Consider the following 20,360-nt stretch of genomic DNA (forward strand, 5'->3'; position numbering starts at 1 on the left):
TTTAAAAGGAAGAAATTATAATTTAGGTCCATGAAGTTCATAAGTAACAACTTGGAGGTGTAATCTTCCTAAAAAGCAAAATGCTGTCCATAAAAGTTTCAAATTCATTTTAAAGCAAGTGAAAATTATGAGCACTATTTAAACCACATAAATCTTGTTCATTCTGTCTCTATTGTGCATACACTGGGCATCTGTAGATTTTTTAAAGAAAAATTTATTTATCCATTTGTTACCTGAACCATTACTTGAAAATTCTCGTGATTGCCGCAGTGTCAGCTGCACAGTTTTGCACAGAATAAGGAACTCCATGCCCTACATGGTACATCCAAGTCAGAAATCGGAGTTTTCATACATCTCTTTTAAACTACTTAAAATGTGGAATTTTTTGTGGGGGACTTTGAGAGCTAGTCCTAATTCTAGCAGCTGTGAGAATTATTAAGATTATTTAAGCCTAAGCAATCAAATGCTGCAAAATATGAACTTTATTCTCAGAGCTCAAAAACAAGGTAAAAAGTGTTTTGATACTGGATTATGTATTCTAGCATCTTTGTTGGTAAAGAAAAGGGTTTTCAGTGATTACCTGCCTGTAAGAGAATTATTAAACTGCAGTCTCAAAAGATCAGCACAGCTCAAGAGGAATCTCTGCATATAGCTTTTTTGTTGTTGAGGTCTCATTCCTGGTTCCTATAATACATTACTTACTGATTTTACAAGTTGTTAATTATAAATGAGAAGTTTATTTCAGCAGAAAAGATAATTTAGCCTATCTCATGGAGGCAAGAACCTTGGAAATATGTTCATCTATGACAGAATAAAATCAATGGGGAATTTGTGCATCTGTTTGCCCATCTGTTGTTCATATGACTAAATTTAAAGTAGTTGAAATCAGTGTGTATGACCTAATGGGATTTTCTACCTATTGTAACTGTTGCTATGCTTTTCTAAGATAAACTTCTATGTGATCCTATGAAGAGACTACCCAGTGTCTTTTCTCCTTGAGAAATGCATCCTGAAAATCCATTTTATCACTCTCAGAACCCAGGCCTAAAAGCTTGTGTGTACATCAGCCTGATCAGTGTCTTGCATCTGTCCCCAGGGTCTTTGTTTCAGGATGTATTCCAATATATTGCAATCAGAGTTCCTAAAATTCCAGTGTTGTGCAGGGGGATGTGTTCTTCAGATGATCTGGGCTTTTCATATCAACGTAATTACATTCCTGTGCATATGCACTAAAAATAGTGGAAAAAACCCACTATTCTTGTTGTGTCTCTAAATTATTTTAAATATTATGTTCTATAGCAATTTTGTTACAAATTCACTGTCTTAAAAAAGCAAATAAGAGGGAGGGGTGGGTGGGAGGGGTGAAATCTGTAGACCTCAGAGTCTTTATGGAGGATCCTCACCCTTGTTTTGTGAGGGAGAGAAGTGGCTACAAACATTTAGGTTTTACAGAAATAAAGGCCTCCATATATTCTGATAGTGCTGTCTTAAATCATGGAAGATTATAGTCATAAAAAATATACAGCAAAAGGCATTGTAAAAAGTTTCCTCGATTTTTACATTGAGGTGGAAAAAGCACCTTAATAAGAGGACAGATCTTTTACCAGCATAATAACAGTCTGTCTTTTCTGTCTTCTGTGTTGGCATATTATTATTTGAGTGATCCGCACAGGATAAGGTACAGTTTGAAAAACACTCTAAAGTGGGCTTTTCTTTGGCTAGAGTACCCTGAACCTTACCCTGTGTTTTTAGTTTCTAACTATAAATAACTTTTTTTTCTTTTTCAATCTGTAATATACTGGCTCTGTAATGCTGTAATGAGCCAGACCTGGACTTGCTGCAGGTGTTTTGGGTCATAGTCAACTTGCTTGGTCTTCGTTATTGAAACAAAATCAACTGTAAAGGTTTTAATGTAAAACATTTATGATACTTCTTATAACAGGTAACGATAAAAATTGGCTGGTTTAGGAGCAAGGTGCCTACCTTTGCAGACAATACGTGGGAAGCAGTGTTTGTTTCTCATTTATATGTAAAACACATATTTTAGAATAATTTACATTTTTGTTTAATCTTGAGTGACATATTCTCCCAAGCTGCCCTATATTCAATATCAGGGGAGAAACTGTGCATAAAATTGCCTCTGTACATGTTCATATATGCATTATATATGTTTATTTGTTCCCTCTTTGTTATACACACAATATTTAAACACTATTATCTAACTCCTACAGTGGAAAAAAGTGACTTTTATGTTCTCTCTAACACTTATGTTTAAAATTATCCCATGTGTAATAATTCAGCATTACTTTCAAAATGAATGATCTATTATTAAAAATAGAAATAAACAATGAGGGTAATTTTGTGTCATGGTTTTAGTTTAACAGCTTTATGTTAGAACCACAGATGTGATTGATTGACTTATTTTTGGTAGCATGGGAAGTGGATGAAGTTACAAAATTATGAGTGGACAGTTCATTTTATTAATTCCTAAAATATTTGAAGGTAATATTAAAGGTATATTGTCAATTCATACGCTTAAAACACATGTATTAGAAATATCTAATGTGTACATATTCAACCTGGGTTTATGGTTAAATGATTTGGGGGGTGCAAGAGATTCCATTTTTACAAATGCCCCTTACTTTATTTTTTTTGACATGTTCAAAGAGATATTTTGTTTGAGGAATATGATGGAATTCTCAATTCAAATTACATTTCTACTTGTCAAACTTAACTATATTTATGGGATTAGCCTTCCCATTACTGTTTTGAAGATATAAAAATAGATAGACACTAGAATTAAGATTTCTATTTTTATTAAATATCTCTTAACTGAGAGCAAATCAGTAAATTAACATGACATATAATGTGGGATGATTTTTTTTCTTCCCTAACTTTTAAAATATATCTTCCAAGGAAAGAAAATTCCCAAAATTTGTAACAAGAGAAATGGAGAACATGTACATAGAAGAGTTGAGGTCTTCGGTGAATCTGCTGATGGCAAATTTGGAAAGTCTTCCAGTGTCTAAAGGTGGGCCGGAATTTAAACTGCAGAAGTTAAAGCGATCACAGAATTCTGCGTTCTTGGACATAGGAGATGAAAATGAGGTTCAGCTCTCGAAGTCTGATGTGGTCCTCTCCTTCACATTAGAGGTAATTACATATTCCACAGAAAACTTGTTGACAGATTAAATTACTAGAATATCTGTGTCTTGATACTTTTTTGTTATTAGTCCTTCCTTGGTAATTTTAAAATGTTATGTTAAAGAAGTAAATTATTCTCTGTCGCTTTGATAATTAGGAGTCAGAGTACAGCTCTATGATGCATCATCTTCTTGCAGCAGTGGTTGCATTTGGGTTGCATTGGCGTTTGATCTCCCACACAAATGTAACTTTAAATGAATTCCAGTATACATTAAATACCTAAGTATACTTTTGAACGTAATAATGGAAACCTGTTGTTATCATGAACAGAGAAATTACTTATCCCACTGCATGCAATTTTGATATTACTAGCTAATAATGTAGAAGCCCAACATCAGCTTTCAAAGAGGAGTAATCTCCATCATTCTATATGCCTAAAAATATTAGTTCATCAAGCACATAAAACTGGAGTGCAGGCCTTAGTACTGAAGTATATGAAATGATAAAGTAGTTTTATAACTGCTGTGCTGAATCCTGTGTGTCTCCATCACGTGTGCTGTGTCTGCCTCAAGTGGAATACTAAGCCAGGAATGATCCATAAATAGCAATAGTAAAGAGTAGTTCTGAAGCACCTAAAAAGTACCTGAAAAAGTTTGTCAGTAATGTTTTCTCTCTTCAAGAAAGTTTGCTTGGCAAGGGATGTAAGAAGAAGAAAAGCTTTCTCTGTGCCTCTATAGAGAAATATTATGTACTAAAACTGATGTGATATTTGGGGGAAAAGCACAGTAAAAGATTGAAACAATCATGAAATGAAAAATGACAGGAGATATAATTTCTGGTAAATTTGGTACAGTTTTGCTTTGTTTACAGCCCTTCCGCTCTCATACCAGAAATGTAGACTATTAGGTCTGATGAATTTAGCTTTCTTCCCACCCCCCATCACTGATAAAGAAAACACTCAGATGTTCTGCAAGGTTAGTAATCTACAGTTCATCCTGTGCAAGACAAAGAATTAAAGTGTTACTCCACATGCAGCAGTTTTTAGTAGGGCAAATTTTCATTTTAAACATGGTATTAGCCACATAAGTTGAGTTTCTTGCTGGACAAGTATGTGCATATCTTACTCTTGGGAAGCTGAATCTCAGAGGATATAAGGGCAAAAGGAAACAGCTGAACTGATGTTCATTTAGACTGAAACATGGAAGATCTGCTCTTTTTCTATGCAAATGGGCAAATAAGAAAAGCTGATTGCATTTCCTTGGAGACAGAACACTTTATTTTTGGAAAATTTTTGGAATATGTGCACAACTTCACATTTCTTGAATAACACGTAAACATATCCATGTCATGTCTTTTGTGGTGTGACTTAACTAAATTGTAGGATAACCAGCAAAATCCCCACTGAGGGCTGCTGCACCAGCACAGGAATGAACAGGAAATCTATAACATGTCTAAACATTAGGACAGAGTATAAGAACGCGATGAAAATTTGGGGGGGGGGGGAAGTGGCTGGGGTTCATGCATGTTGTTATTAAGACAGAACAGCAAAAGATGTTAGTAACATTTATAATGTTCTGGTGGGAATGGACCTCGCTGGCTAAGGTAAGAGACACCCCTGTGCATCACTACAAGCAGCAGTGACTGTTTTGGCAAGTTGGGTGTTTCCTCAAATAGCCTGTTTGCAGAAATTTGTAAAATAAATAAATAAAATGTCAAAGTAGTAGGAGAAGACTTAATCACTTATGTTCTTCAGCTGTTGGACAGTTTCAGAAATAGACAAGCAATATTTGGGAAGCTGTTTATCAGCTAATGAGCTAGTAAATCAGCTAGTGACAGCTTCCTTCCTAATGAAATGCAACTTTTTTCCATTGCTGGAATCCAGAATTACTACAAAAGACAAATGTACTGTGCAATTAAATTGGAAACTCAAGGAAAAGAAGTATCAACATAAAAATTAATAAACACGAAGTCTGCATTCAACAAGGACATACATTTGGCATGTGGAAAGACCGTATAGGCAGTGTTACCTAGAAGGATCTCTAGTGCAGTCTCTCAGTGATCATTGATCACTTTGATAACTACTTGAATTCCTGGACTACAAAAGATGGAAGAGAGAGGTGATTCATTCTCCCTGAATTGCTGTTATTATTTATAAAGTGTAATAGGCAGTGTTGATAATTTATGAGTAATGTAAAAATGTTCTAAATGATCAATGACTGTCACCTCCCTGTAATATTACCAAACTAGCAATTTTACAAGACATGTAACTACTAGTGAGGTTCTGGGAGTTTTAAAACACAAAGGATTTTACAGCTAGCGCTGAAGTCTGGCTTAACATACTTGATTTGAAACAAATTGGCAAATATGCAAACAGTTTAATAGCAAAATATTTTAGTAGTTGCTTGCTGACCTAAGAAACCAATTGCTTCTAATGAGACCAAAAGTAGTCATTACTTTTGTCACCTTTAAAACAATCAAACAAATATTGGTTTTCCTGTATAGTTCAGTTGAGGACAGCTTCTCTGCTGATTAGATGGACTATGTTTTATCCAGTTTCTTCTCATAGGCCCAAATGGGGCTGGAAAGGAAAGCAGCTTTTCCAAAGCAAGCAGGGAAACCTGACTTTCTTCTCAAATCTTCTCTGAATTAGAAACATCTGAAGTGTAAAAATTCCAATAATTTCACACTGTGACAAACCGTAAGGCTTATAAAAGGCAGAGAACATTTGAAGTAGGACTGCATTTGACTCTTCTGAGCTGTAACTGAGTAGTTAGAGGAGCTGAAAAACTGTGGGATCTGCCAAGCTCAGAATTTCCCTGGTCAGGAGATTTCTCAGGGTGCAGCTGGTAGAGGTGGCTTTTTTCCCTTTCTCTTCCCCCCCATCCCCACATGCATGCTGAACCTGACTGCACGTACTGAGCTGGGAGAAGGAAAAGGGGTAGGTAGTGGGGGAAAAAAATCTCAGCAGCAGAGAGCGATGCTCTGACCTGCCTCGTGCTCAGCACAACACCAAATGGCTTCTGAGATTCAAGGGCTGCAACCTCCAGTGTCACAGCACCACGATTAACCTTTCAAGATGTGATCAGTGTACTTACTTGTCTTGGTTACAGTCTGACTTAGTAACCTATTCGTTCTATAAATACTTATTTAGATGGCTGTTTAAAAGATACATTTTCTCATGTATTAAGATTTAGAATGATATTTAGACATTAGTCTCAAATTCAACTACTAGCATTTAAATTATGATTGGAGTGAGGTTTTGGTCGTTGTCCAAGTAGAAACAGAGCAAAAATTTCAATTCCTACTATATATTGTTGAAGTGGAAAAAGAAGGCAAAATTAAAACTCTTCTCTGTCTGTGAAGATTTGAGTGAGTGGAGTCTGGGGATTTTTTTTCTTTTGTTTTTTTTTTACCTGCGTGGAGCTTAGTACTGCAACAGCTGTGCTAGGTAATGTTTTCTGAAGGATAAACTATTTGCTTTCTTTTCCTCAGATTGTTATAATGGAGGTACAAGGTTTAAAGTCAGTCGCTCCCAATCGAATTGTCTACTGCACCATGGAAGTGGAAGGGGGCGAGAAGCTTCAGACGGACCAAGCAGAAGCTTCCAGGCCACAGTAAGCCGCTCTGCTGTCACTGCATCCAGCATCTCTGTCCTTCATATCATGGGAGAACCTAACTTTAAAGTTATGAGTATCTTTACAGGTTTTACAATTAAGTTAGTGCTAGGTTATATGAATTTTTTTCCTGGGTAGTTATCTTAAATTCTTTCTGAAAAATGAAAATACAAATAATAGTTATTTATGGTGAAGTGAGTACAAAGTGTGAATGCTGTCCAAATAAATACCATCGAATTTGTGTGCGAGGAAAAGAGCTAGAGGCTGCAGCATTGTGTTCTTACCTGCATCCTCTGAAAATACAAACCTCTTGATAGATGTTAGCCCGAGGTGATTTTATGGTTAATGTGCAGGTTAATGTGCAGTTGGCCTTGTGGAGTGTAACTTGTACAATTGGTAGAAAATCAATACTCAGTAATCAATCTTGACAAAGCTTACTCACCTGCTGAGACTATTTAATTTTAAATTATAGGATCCACTTCTTTCAATTAATTTTTGAGGGAGGCAGTGAGCAAACTGACTTGGAGGGGGATAACATCATGCCATCTGTAGTTGAACCAGTCAGAGTGGCAGAGAGGAAGAAAATTAAGTGTGGGTTTTGGTTGATTTGTTTGACCTTACACACTGACTTCAGACACTTTTCTCTCTGTTAAAATGTCATTTGAAATCTTTTGTAGATAACTTTCCAGACAGCGTGTTGGGGTTTTACTGGCACCATAGTGTGCCTTGTGAAAGATGATTTAAAAATTGCAGTTGTTACAGCATCTGAGAAAACATCTTCAACAGAGTTGGGATGGTAGTTTCTATTCCATTCAGACCACAAATATGGACTTCTGTTAGGCGAAATTATAAGCACAGAGTTTTATCTGCCTCTTCTGGGATTGGGAGGAGGAGGAGATCTAATTTGGTAGACTTTCTCCTAGTTGCAGCAAATTTCATTGGCAAGTAAGTAGCTAGCAGCCTACTCCAGTAATGTATTTAGACAGCTTTGCAGAGCTCTAAGTATGTGGGACAAGATGTAAAATTCACTTGTCACAGTCCCTGTCTGTGTTCCTTCTCCAGGGCATAGGAATGGTCAGTCTTACCATTTGCATGTAGTACATCAGGAACTTCTAAAAGCAACGATAGTGTGAAAGACACACAGATATACACATTGAAGCAAGGTCATAAGTGGGTATGCAACATCCCCTGCTCATTTGTGGACCTGTTGGGGCGTTCTTTGGTGGCTTGGGGTCCCATGAGAGTTGCAAGTCTTTCTCGTGGAGGGCACATCTCCAAGCTGTGCTTTCTTTTCAAACTCGGAGTTGCTGTCATACTGTTCCCTGCAACAAGTGTCTCCAGCCTTTGCCTACTGTCACAGTCAAGGTTCCCCTTTCTTCTAATGGTGTGTCTTTCTTTTTCTTCACCCTTGAACTTGTTAGCTTCTGTTTTAAATGCTCGATTAACCCCTGATGTCATTGGTATGGGTCTTCAAATCTCCCTAAATCAGCTAGAATACACAAATTCTTGAATCTTGGACACAGTCATTCTCCTTCCAGAAAACAGTTTGTAGATGTAAGGGTTTTGTTTCTCTCCAGCTGTTTCCAGATATGGTGGACAAAACATGGTAGGGATGGTTCATGGTCAGTTCATGGTTTACTTTATTACATACTGAGGGCTGCAGGTTAAGGTAAAGATTGTAAAACCAATCAGCAGGTATACATTGTGTATCAATACATCCAGTAAAAGTTAATAACAGATTAGTTGACTTTCCTACCTGTCAAAGTAGAAACTTTGTGAAAAGTAAGTTCCAGAATAGGTGGAGTCAATAGGAGAACAACTGGAGTGTTTCTAGGAAAAGGGGTAATGTTAGGACCTGCTTTGAGCTTATAAACTGATTTAGTGGATTTCAGGCTCAATAGGTATGAGTTGATTGCACATGGGAGAAAGACAGGTTATAAGCTATTCCATATAAGTGGTGATGTGTGAACCAAATTCATATGGATTTGTATGGAAAAAATTATGCATCTTTAGGAAGTGGATGATTGAGAGATGCCCTGAACCATTGTCGTGGAAGGGCAGGAATGGGAGTTACTGGTACTGTTGACCTGCTGTCCTGCAAAACGGTGTCACTTGAAGGGGCACGGCTGATAGTGCTCTAAAATCTATCTAGTTCTTCTGCTCTTCTGAGTCGTACAGTTTTGCATTTCTGGCAAGAGTAATTATGAGACATTGGCATACAGTATGATTATGAGCATATAGAGACATGCAGTTTGTGAGCATATATAGAGAAGTAGTTTGAGGCAACGGAGGAGGATATTAAATTAGACAAGCATGAAATTAGAAAATTATGGGCAAACAGTAAAGAAGATGGAGGAAGCTGCCTATGGAATGGGAGATCCTTTATTCCACAGTTTAATTTTTCTGTTAGAACCAAATCAGGTTTTCTTGACACTAGCAATATTGCTTTTTTTTTGGTTGATGGCAGAGGGAACTAAGAGGAATTGGCAGAGTTTAACCAGAAAATTGTGCTGGTGGAAGAGAGCCTAGAAAATACTGCTATAGGCAGGGAGGAGTCCCCAAGTTTCAGAAGTCTTAAGGTGTGTCTCTTTTCTCTCTTCTATCTCAGCCTGTGCCCACTCCTTCTAAGATCTTTCTTACTTTTATGACCAACACGTCCCTTGCCCCATGCAGTCACCCGCCTCCTCTTGCCCCCCTGCTTCTTCCAGCACTCATCACTGTTTGTCGGATAGGGACCTGCAAGGGTGATGGGGAGGGCCACTCACTGGGTGAAGGGTTGGATGTTCTCCTGCAAAGAGGAGATGTGAGAAGAGGTGGAAACAGAAGTGACTTGCTGCTCCTGTTGATGTTAGTAATGGTACTACTACTGGGAAGAGGGATGCCTCCTTTTCCCCTCGGTCCTTTGGCAGCAATGGGCAAAGTCATGTAAGTAGAGGCCAGTCACCAGCTGGGCAAGCACAGTCAGTCCATCTCTTCTCTGATACAGAAAAAACAAGCTGTCGGCTGCCCTAGGCTACTGCCTACTTTGCCTGCTGCTGGAGCTGGCTCCTTACTGGGATAATTTTCAGTACCGTCATTCTGATATGAAAGAAAATAATCAGTGAGGCTGGAGGAGAAAACACAAAACTCATTGCAAAAAAAAAAAAAAAAAAAGAATCGAGAACTGAAGTTCAGCTCAATTCGTCAAATCACTAGCAGTAACATATTTGCACTGACAAATCCCAGATAAATGAGAACATAACTTCAGATTTTATATAGGACGTGCAGCTAGAAAAGGGTAGCAAAGCTCTCATACTAAGCGTAGAATGAGACAGTGATGAAAAGTGAATGATTACCACCAGCCTGCTGTGGGAGACTGCTGGCAAGAGCTCCAAATCATGTGGTTGTCACACACATTTTCTGTAGTTGGTTTATCGTTTTGAACTGGTAGCTACATTTGTGAAAAGAAGCAGTATAAAGAATTATTTATGCCTATTTTTTTCATCTGCGAAACATCAGTGTAGGCAGTGCAATGCTGCTACTCAGTCAGAAGTTTCGAAAGCTTTGACAGTGAAAAGGAGAAAACGAGATACTCAGATGAATGCTTCAAACTGGAGTGCAAGCCAGTGTGACCTTAGAGTGCAGATTAATGGAAGCGTGAGTCAAGTGGAGACTTAACTCAGGACTTATCCACTATTCCAAAATGCTGAATATTTTCTCAATTATTTTTATGAATATGTATTTAAGTATTCCTCTGAATCCCTGAATGCGTCCATAAGAGTAATAAGGAAATTAGAAACAATGTTCTTTCTTAAAGGGGAAAGACCTAATTAGGGTCCCAGAGAGGAGAGCACAGTTTTATCCTGACAGTTTATCACTAAGAAATATTTTCTCGTTTCTTACTAATTTTAACCCCTGTCTGCTTTCTCTCTCTTTGAATAACAGCTTTGTGAGTTTATATTGAAGTGCTTCGTTTCCTTCTTTAACAAGCTAAATAAAGCACTGTTTCTATGTATGTTACTGAGTAGCTAATGGTCATTCTAAAATGCAAATGCTATAGAACAATATAGTTTGACTGAGCGTAAGTCTTGGACAGTTTTACAAACAGATCAGTTATACAGCTTGCTTCACATGCAAACCCTATAAAATTTTTATTACTGCCTGTGAAATATTTCTTCATTCCTTCCAACTGTTTCCTGCCTTTTAGCCCTGCTGAAAATCCCTCAAACGTAGCCTGTGACCTTTTCTGCCAGAGATCAGTAAGCAGAGCCTTCAGAGGACCCCTTCAGTTGTATGAAGCTTTGCATAACTTTGTTGCTCTGATGCCACAGGGGGTCATCTTGCAAAATCCAGTGCTAATTTCATTTTTCAAATGCTACTGATGTGGCTTAGTTTTCAGTCTTGTGGAGTCTGGTGTCCACACGTTTTCTTATCATTGATTTTTAGTCATTCTGAATATTAAATAATGTGGTTTCTTGAAAGTGTCATCTTTTGGGTATGTATAATCATGCCTAAAGATAAAAGATGGGAATATGTTGTCTTTTATCACTACAAGTAACATTCTGTTGTCACATATTTATGCAATAGAAAAAGATCATATCTTGCATGATAAGAAAATTTTAATGGAGCCAGGATATTCTTCATGTAAACAAGACAAATAAGATGATCATATTTTGCTGCCAGTGATTGCATAACCTTATAAAAAGGGCTATTATGTATTTGAAGTATGTGACGAATGCATCATTAAATATCTGACCAGAGGAGGAAGGGAACCTTGGTCAAGACTGCACAAATAAAGTAAATGCTGCTCACATTATTTTTATGCAATAGTCTACCATTGTTAATTTCATAAAGTATTTGAAGTATGAGTAGTTGTGGATACATAATTAAAGATTACTTAGCAAAAATTCTATAGAACAGTTTAAAAAATAAAGAAAAAAAGGTTTAATTTCTAAAATTTAGAACTTTCTTAAATGACATGGTTGCTTATGAAAAAAATAATACTTTTTAAATAGAATGTTTTGAGGATATGGCCTAACATCACATTTCTGAAGGGAAAAAGGATAGACAACATTTATAACCTGTGACAATCATGTTCCAAGCATTGGCTAGTTTTATTTCTTCATAATAGTCCCTGCAACTTTCTAATTTATTTTTTTTTATAAAGAGAAACAAAGATTATCATACCTACAACTGTCATCTAACTTGTGGTGGCACGTCACGGATGTATAATATCTAAGGAAAGAGAAGGCACACCTACTCTTTTTTTTTTTTTTTTAATCATCTGCTCCTGCTCTGTGTCTGATACATCTGCATAAATGAGACTAATTTTGGTCAGTAATACTTCAATTATACTGTTAGTTTTCAGTAATCATTTCTTATATTGTTTACATGTGTAGGAATCCATGTTATTGCTCTTGCACAGGAGAAAAAGTAGAATGAAAAAGTTGTCCCTGCCTCGTATTGGTTCGAGTCTTGAGTATAAAACTAGAGACCAAACATAGGAAGAAACGAGGGACAGAAACGCGAGTGTTTGCTGATCTGCAGTAATCTGCAGATTGATTACTGATAAGATTGATTGATTGCAGATTGATTAGCAGTAATCAAACTGGTCTAGTGCTGGGAAGCTGACCAACTCTCCTTAGGGTGTAGGGTTTTTTTCTGTTGTTTGTCTGTGTGGTTTTTTGTTGAAATGAGTATATTGGCACATGGGATTTTTACAGAGGGATAATGAAACCGCAGTTTCATAGTACCTGATCTAACGATGCTTAGCTTGTTGTTCATATACTTCCTATTATATCTTCTGAGGACAAATCCTCTTCAGGATTTAGCTTCTTGAACAGTCTTTTACTTGATGGATTTTGCCTGTTCTTCTGACTACTACCTCTGGAAATTTTTACTTACAGATCAGTGCAGTGAAATCCAGCGTTGATCTTACAGAGGATAACAAAGTAGAATTGTTCAGCCCACTTTTGGCATCCAGACTTATTTTCTTTGAAACATAAATACATTTTATGCAACATTTACAAAAGTGAGGTTGTATGTTAGAGGTGCATATCATTAGTAAGATCATTTCAAAGGCTAAAGCCTGAGAGAGATAATTATGTTGATGTGGACAATGTTGAAAACTTGGTGAAGGTGAGTGTGATCCTTTAATAAGTATTTTGGAATTTTAGGGAAGCCAGTGGGGTAAGGATCATGACAGGAAACAAAGTGTGTCTGCTTTCATAAACTAGGTTTGATTGAGTAGCGTAATGATTATTATAACTTGCTCTAAGATTCATCTTTGTGTCTTTAAAGGATAAATTCCATTATGGCTTTGATCTTGTCATACGTCAGTAAGTCTTTCTTTTTTTGGATTGTCATGATTGGAGCAATTCACAGAATAGGGTGGAAGAAATTACCTTTCAAAAAATTAGATGCTATGAGCAAATACCATATATGTCGGTCTAGTATCCAGCTGTGAAGAGGAAAAAAGAAATTGCCAGTGGGAAATTATCTGATGTTTTCTTGGTTCTGCAAAGGAAAAGACAGAGAAGAAAAAAAATACACATTTATCCCAGTCTGTTTTCTGGATTAATGATGGAAGAGTTTCACAAAAGGAGTATGGATTCAGCTGAAAATTTTCACGAAAATTTTATTCAGTTATTCTTGATGCCTGATCAATTGCTTGCTTCTTTAAAGAAAGGAAATAATACCTAATCAGCTCACATATAAAGAGCAATATGATATGCACAAGAAAAAGATATGGGATTTCTAAAATAAGTAAGTTTCTATGCTATGTTCTGTCATTGATTACTATTTTATATTGTCTAAGAGATTTTTCACCTCTCTTATTGCAGAGAAATATGAATTACATACAGGCTCTTAATATTAAAAGAAATTTGAAACTCGACTGGATAATAACCTGAGCAACCTGATTTTAACTGGCCTTGCTCTGAGCAGGGTTTGAACTAGATGACCTCCAGAAGTTCCCTCCAGCCTAAATTTTATGGTGATTCTATGATTAACTCCCAAAATATTCTCTCATAAGTCTATCTTCCTAAGGGACTTGTGAAAACCACCACTGATAGAAGGGAATATTCACTTGTCAGATCAAGACAAGTGTGGCATGGAAGAAATTGGGATGAGAGGAGGAAGGAGATAATTAAAGTTGGTTGAAATCTCTACTGTATTTGGATAGTTAGCAATAAACATAATCCTTCTGCCACCAGGGCATATCTTTTTTTAATTTTCTTCACCTTAATCTTTTTGATTGTTCTGGCTAAATCCTGGTTGTTCTCCTTGCTCCTGTGTGCTCAGCACGCTAATAATTGACTGAAAGCAACCAGGATTTCTGCCCTGGTGTGATGTTTGCACTTCTGAAGCCTGCGGCTTTAGTGCACTGCCTTCTGCTGCAGCTCTGAGACCCCAGGCAGAAAGCCGGTGGGATGAGGGCTTTATGATTAAGAGGGTCTCTGTTCAGAGTCAGGATATTAACTCTCCTCATCTAGTGTCACTGCTGGAAAGAATAGCTGTTTTGGGTGACTGTCGTCTTTTAAAATGTATAATGACATTGCATGTGTCTTGCAAGACTGATACCAATTTTAGTTCATAGTGCATTTTGGAAGCCTTGGGGCTTGAAGGTGCATGTCCCACTGTTACCCTTTCACTATAACAATCAGGGCTTGGAGAAAGACTATTTACACGCTGACTAATGTACATAATATATCTGTTTCCATTCTCATTCCCACCTGATCCACAGCAAATGTGACTGATATTTTGCAGACGTACGTTAAGCTCACTAACATTGCACTAAAGCATCTATACATGTGTGATCCAGCTTCAAACTGGAAGGTATTTGGCTATGAATAGTGTGGTGTTGAGCCAAAGCCAATTAAATCCTGCTTAGAAGAAAAATGTTTTGGATCAAGTCAAGCCTCGTACTCATATAGCTACATGGTCTCTGGCTGGGTCAAAGTGAAGGCAAAGGCAGCCTGTAAAGTATCATGTAGGGGGATGGTGGTCTGTCAAAAAATATGGGGTTGGGAAGGATTACCTCAAATATTACCTCCAGTCTCCTTCTGAAATACTCTGGTAGAGTGAATTTGAAACTTGTCATTCAAAGTGGTCTGCACCTGCCTCATCTTTGGAAAATTGAATTATTGTTTGTGGGCAATAGTTGATGTGAAAACAATTCCTTTGGATTTCTCTTAAATTTTGATATGATCAGAATGTCCCATTTTACATATTCAAAATACACCGTTCTTGTATCTTGGTTTGAAGAGACCTTTCAAAAATTTGCTTATATTTGTTGTAAGCAATATAATACAGGTACATTAGAAATAATTGCTAAACATTTGACTAGATACAGCATTGGAATTGGAACAAATTTTATGGTTTTATTTAGTTTTGGTTTGTTGTTTTGGGTGAAAAGAAAGGTTGGGAGAAAGGGTTTAAAAGGAAGAAGTTTTTGCTTTTGAGTCCTGTTCAGGCTAAGAATACTTTTTACTTCTCAGATGCTCATGACACTCAGAAAACTTTTTCACCCCATCACGGGCAGACTCTTCTTTGCTGTCGCTGTGTTAGTACGTGCATTGATCCTCAGAGGTGTCAAGAGGTCCAGTACTTTTAGACTACAGAATAGTCCACTGAACAGATGAAGAACAAAATTTATAGATCTTGAAATTTCTTAATAACTACGTAGCATATAAGGTATGAGTCTACAGGTTAATGTGCCTACTTGAAAGCAATACCAGCAGATTGAGAGTAGGAGGACAGCAGAAACAAAGGCAGAATATTGTGGATCAGCTGATAAGAACAGTAGGAGTCAGAAAGAGGAGTAAAAAGGGTTTCAGAATAAAAGAGAAGTGGTGTGATGCCAGATGGAATACTGACATTTTCTGATTTGATTCCTGGGTCTTCCCTGATAGACTGTGCAGGCTCAGATAGGTCAGGCTATTTTGTCATTTGTTTTCCCACATCTTTAGACTGAGATGACAACATCTATCTGCTTCATCAAAGTACTGTCAGTTTATCAACATTTGTACAACATTTTGAAGGTTTAAAGTGTCACACAAATAATAAATAACATGAAATAAGGATTTCAACTTTTAATAATGTTGTGATGGATTCATAATTATCTTTTTCAAGGCAAAAGTGAAGTAAATATGCATATAAAAATTTTGAGACTATAAATGACCATGTCTTGCCTTTGTGTCCATTGCCAGCCCCTAGCTGGATTTGAAACTTGGAGGGAAACAGGAGTTAATGTTTCTCATTAATTCTTCACACAATATGTAGCAATGGTTCCCAGCGCCTGGCAGTATGTCAGTCTTGTTACATACCCTTGAAAATCTTCACCCTGACTTGTCTTGGTTGCCTGTATTGAAAGTGAGATGGGAAAGCAAGACTAAGTAATTATTTATTTGTACTGTTTTATGTTTGTGGTGACAATACTTGTCATAATAGCATTCCATAGTGTTAGAGTGCACTTTTCTCATTTTCAGTGTAGAAAGCCTAAATGAGTGTTTTTACTTAGTTGCTTATTATGCATTGAACCCCTCTTCTGGTTTTCCTCTCTGGTTTGTATTAGACACTTTTTTATTTTAAAGAAAAACTATCCACAATTTTGTCTTTTTTTTACAAGTAATTTTTTTCAGAGATTTGTAATGTTTTATGTTTAAAAGGAAGTTATGTGATTGTGTCTAGCTCATTATTAGCTCTGTGATAAATGGTTAGTAATTTTGAGCTCTGTTAATTCCTTTGTTTAAAACAGTTATTATTTTTACAAAAAAGCAAACCCTGAAAAAACCACCATATGATCAGATTATTCTTTTGTCCCTTACATATTAGTCTATTTGTGTAAAGGGGCTTTACAATATAGCATATCCATCAAAACACTGTATCCTTGCTGTTGCCGAAGTAAGGATCCAATTCGGAGCTTTCAGTTCTTCAGAGCAGAGTTCCAAGAAGAGATTGCCAATGTTTTGTAGCAGCCAGCCTGTTACAAAAGCCAGCAAAGGCTTTTGCCTTTGATTTTGCTGCTGAATCCACAGAAAAAAAACCCAAAACATTCACTCTTTCTGAGTGACTATACTAGATAGTGACTCAACAATGTATTCAGAACTTGAATGCCAGGCCACTTAGTGTATGCAGCATGTGCTGAACGCCCAACTTTTCTCTAAGGGAAGCACTGAAGAGATGGCTTGTTAGTCTGCATTTCAAACCACTAGTGTGCCGAGTCAAAAGTTCTCATATAGGTGGAAATAAATGAAAAATGGTAAAAAGGGAAAAAAAAAGGGAAAAAAAGTAAGGGACAGTAGTGTAGACCCTGCTTAGGTGGAATCAAATGTGACACTTAAAAGCAATTGTATGACTTTCCATCCTTATACCAAAATTTCCCTTTTTTCTGTACTCCTCCTTCCTACTGTCATCTGTCTCTGTAGAACAAATTATCTTTCTTATATCTGTACTTCGTAGTTTTAGGAAGATTTTTATGGGAACCTCAGGGTTAAAACCATTACTACCACAATGCTCCTTCAGTAGCTGGGAGCCCTGAAAGAATTTATGCAAAATATCGCTGTTTCTGTAGTAGGGATCTGTAGTTCTCAGCACAATTGCTGCATAAAATAGTGGAATCACAGTAACACAGGGAATAACATAGTCAAGACATAGAAAAGATTAGATGAGGTTAGTGATGAAAGGCCAAGGTACTTGGCCAAGCTCACGGTTTCATTTGCCTGAGCACGGGGCTTGTCTGTGCTTCTGCTGTAAAAGGACATTATGATTTGCTTAGAACCTTCTTTATGAAATTGCCTTTCAGCTGCAATTTAATGTGCTTGCTCTGATGGAGGAAATTATACTCCTTGTACTTCCATCAAAATAAATGAATAGTTTTCAAATAGAGAAATAAGAAAATGTAGATTTTTTTTTCCCCCAATAAAAATATTTGCAACCTAAACCACATTATAAGCATTATAGAGAGGTACAAACATACAAACTCTTTCCCTTGTGGTTTCAAACTTGAATTCCAGATCCCACTGATGTAATTGAGAATATATACATAAATATATATTGAATAAAATAGTGGTTGTAATGTTGCATATAAGGAATAATCGTTACCCTATTAGATCCTTGATGCTGCATAATAAACTTCTGTTGGTTGTGCAGTAACATTTCAACATCCTTTTGCAAAAACTTTCATTAGTGGGAGAGGCTGGAGTATTCATATTATTTTGTAAGGTGTACAAAAGACAGAAAATAGACATGCCTTTGGGTTGTATGAGACAACTGTTAGCATGAAGGCCATGATTTCTAGTGTGGTGTCCTCGTGTCAGTCATTGCCAAATGGATGGGTGTGTCTGTGACCATAAGAGAAAAGGAAATGCTTACGATAGTTGTCCAGTTATTAGTGGAGAAGAACTAGCAGCAATTAGTACCAACTAATAGTCTCTTTGGGAGTCTCAGTAAAAAAGCCAAAATCAGATAAGTATGGATTTAACTCTATTTTTGTTTAGCTGAATGGAGCCTCCTTGTCAAATTAAAGATTTATTGTCAGATCACTGTGGGGTAACTTGCATTGCTGGTACAGCGGCCTGCTTGCTCTCTCGCATTTTCTCTCTCTCTGTCTGTATATATGCAGTTGTAGTTAGTCATATGCAACACTTCATAAATTCCACATTCACACAATACTTCACTAACCACAGAACGTTTGTCAGACCTGGATTTAAGGTGTTTTGAACTAGATTAAAGTATCGATGTAGTCAGATGTGTCAGGGAGGTGCTGTGAGTCTCATCTGTCTTTTTGTTTCCTGGCCTTTCATCTCACGACTTGCACTGTGAGTATGATTTCTAACCTGAGGATTATAGATACCTAGTTTTCTACAGTTTCTAAACCAAACAACCAAGTTGATATGGATTCTTGAAACAGTTGAGACATGGAGATGTTACGGAGACCTGAACATGGTATTTTCCAATCCAGTTCCGAAATGTGGAAAGATGAAGTGCTGGTAAATCTCTCAGTCCTGTGGAGCAGTCAGCTGCCTAACAAACTGGTTTTGGTAGATCTTCCTGCTCATTCCAGCTCTGTAGCACATCCCCGTATGGATAAGGAATAACAAAGAAGAATGAAGAAATTAAGAAAATGAAGAAATCTAATGAAGAATTAAGAAATCTATTGAGGTAGATTTATGTAGTAGATTTAAACCAAGAATCAAACCTGGAAGGGTGCAAAAGGAGGCACCAAGGAGACCAATACACTCTGGTAGTGGTTTCAAAAAGACAAAAAGGAGAAGATTTCCTAATTGCTGAGGGAAATCAAGTCCTGATGGTGCAAAGTTCTGTAGACTTGATATTTTGTCAGAAAGAAAATGTTGCAATAAATAGTGCTAAAATAAAATTTCTAGATGTTTGCTTAGAATAATAAATTTTATAACATTCACTCCCATGTAAGACTGGAGATTTAAGAGCTCGTAAAGAAAACTTTTGACTAACAGAGACCATGATTAGAGTGGAAAACCCGAGAGAAATTTGCTGCTGTTTCCAGTATATGAAATGTGTCCCAAAATGAAGTAGAAAAATAAATTTGCTTAGAGGGGGTTCTGTGACACAGTGATAAATCTTCACCTGAAATAAACATCCACCTCCTTGCTGGCAGTGGGTACTTTTGCAGTGACAGGAAATCAACTTTGGCAAAGGACTGTGTCACTAATGCCGGTATCAGCCCATGTACCTCTGACAGCAGTGTAAATATGGTGAAAAGACTGGGTCTTATGGTTGATGATGATCAAACATCAAATCATTGCCATTTCTATAGTAAAGAGAATGAGTAGGTGAAAGCACAAAAATTATGTATTTGCCACAAAGGAAAATAATGTGGCAAAATGAGACCCTAAAGAGGCACGATTTCTTAATATTTTTTTTTAGGCTTAAAGTTGGTGGTTTTAGAGCTCGCAAGTATGCCACATGGGCTGCAGCTGGCAGTGCAGCGAGAGACATTGCAGCATTTAGCACTGAAATTGTTACTTTTAACTACTTTTCTAGCAAGATTTAAAAGAAAAAAAGACAATAATGGGAATTTTTTAACTTAATATGAATACTGTATGAGATCCACAGTTGTTTTGACAAAAATTTTGCAATTCCCATCTAGACACATTCAGCACCAAAATTGTTCGCATTAGCAAAAATCATTGGACAGATATTCATAAATCAGTGGCTCCTCCGAATGTGTGGAAGTGGCTGATTTGCTGTTTCCATTGCTTACATATATTTGGTAGTTAAAACATATGCTATTACAAATATAAAGCATTAAATTTTTCTATTATGCTAAGAGTTATTAAATATATACTTTTTGTAAATAGCAATTTCAGAAATTAGGTGAATTAATTTGCCTGCTCTTCCTTCTCACTCTTCCTTCCACAGTTCAGTATATCCATAGCAGAGCAAGCTTGAAATAAATGATCTGCAACATACTTTGACTCAAATGAGATCAAAATGGCGCACATGATTTCCTTCTGTTTTCACAGAAAACCAAGTTACAACCTTCAGGTTCACCTGCTCCCCTGTATGAAAAGTATAAGTCAGCTGTAGGATTTTTCTTGCAGAAAATATTTCACTGTTGTGGCTGTTGAAAGTTAAAATATA

General features: G+C 36.9%; 1 protein-coding gene across 8 annotated transcripts in view; it reads left to right on the forward strand.

Annotated features, from left to right (window-relative positions):
• Positions 1-20,360, forward strand: part of CADPS2 (calcium dependent secretion activator 2) — a 318,768-nt gene that overhangs the window by 133,701 nt on the left and 164,707 nt on the right. For all 8 annotated transcript variants that reach the window (XM_072870283.1, XM_072870362.1, XM_072870837.1 and 5 more), the window contains 2 exons: positions 2,917-3,153; positions 6,637-6,758. In XM_072870283.1, the coding sequence (XP_072726384.1) occupies positions 2,917-3,153; positions 6,637-6,758 (359 nt within the window). The remainder of the gene's footprint in view (positions 1-2,916; positions 3,154-6,636; positions 6,759-20,360) is intronic.

This window comes from Ciconia boyciana, chromosome 1 (genome assembly GCF_034638445.1).
Source record: "Ciconia boyciana chromosome 1, ASM3463844v1, whole genome shotgun sequence".
Taxonomy (NCBI): domain Eukaryota; kingdom Metazoa; phylum Chordata; class Aves; order Ciconiiformes; family Ciconiidae; genus Ciconia; species Ciconia boyciana.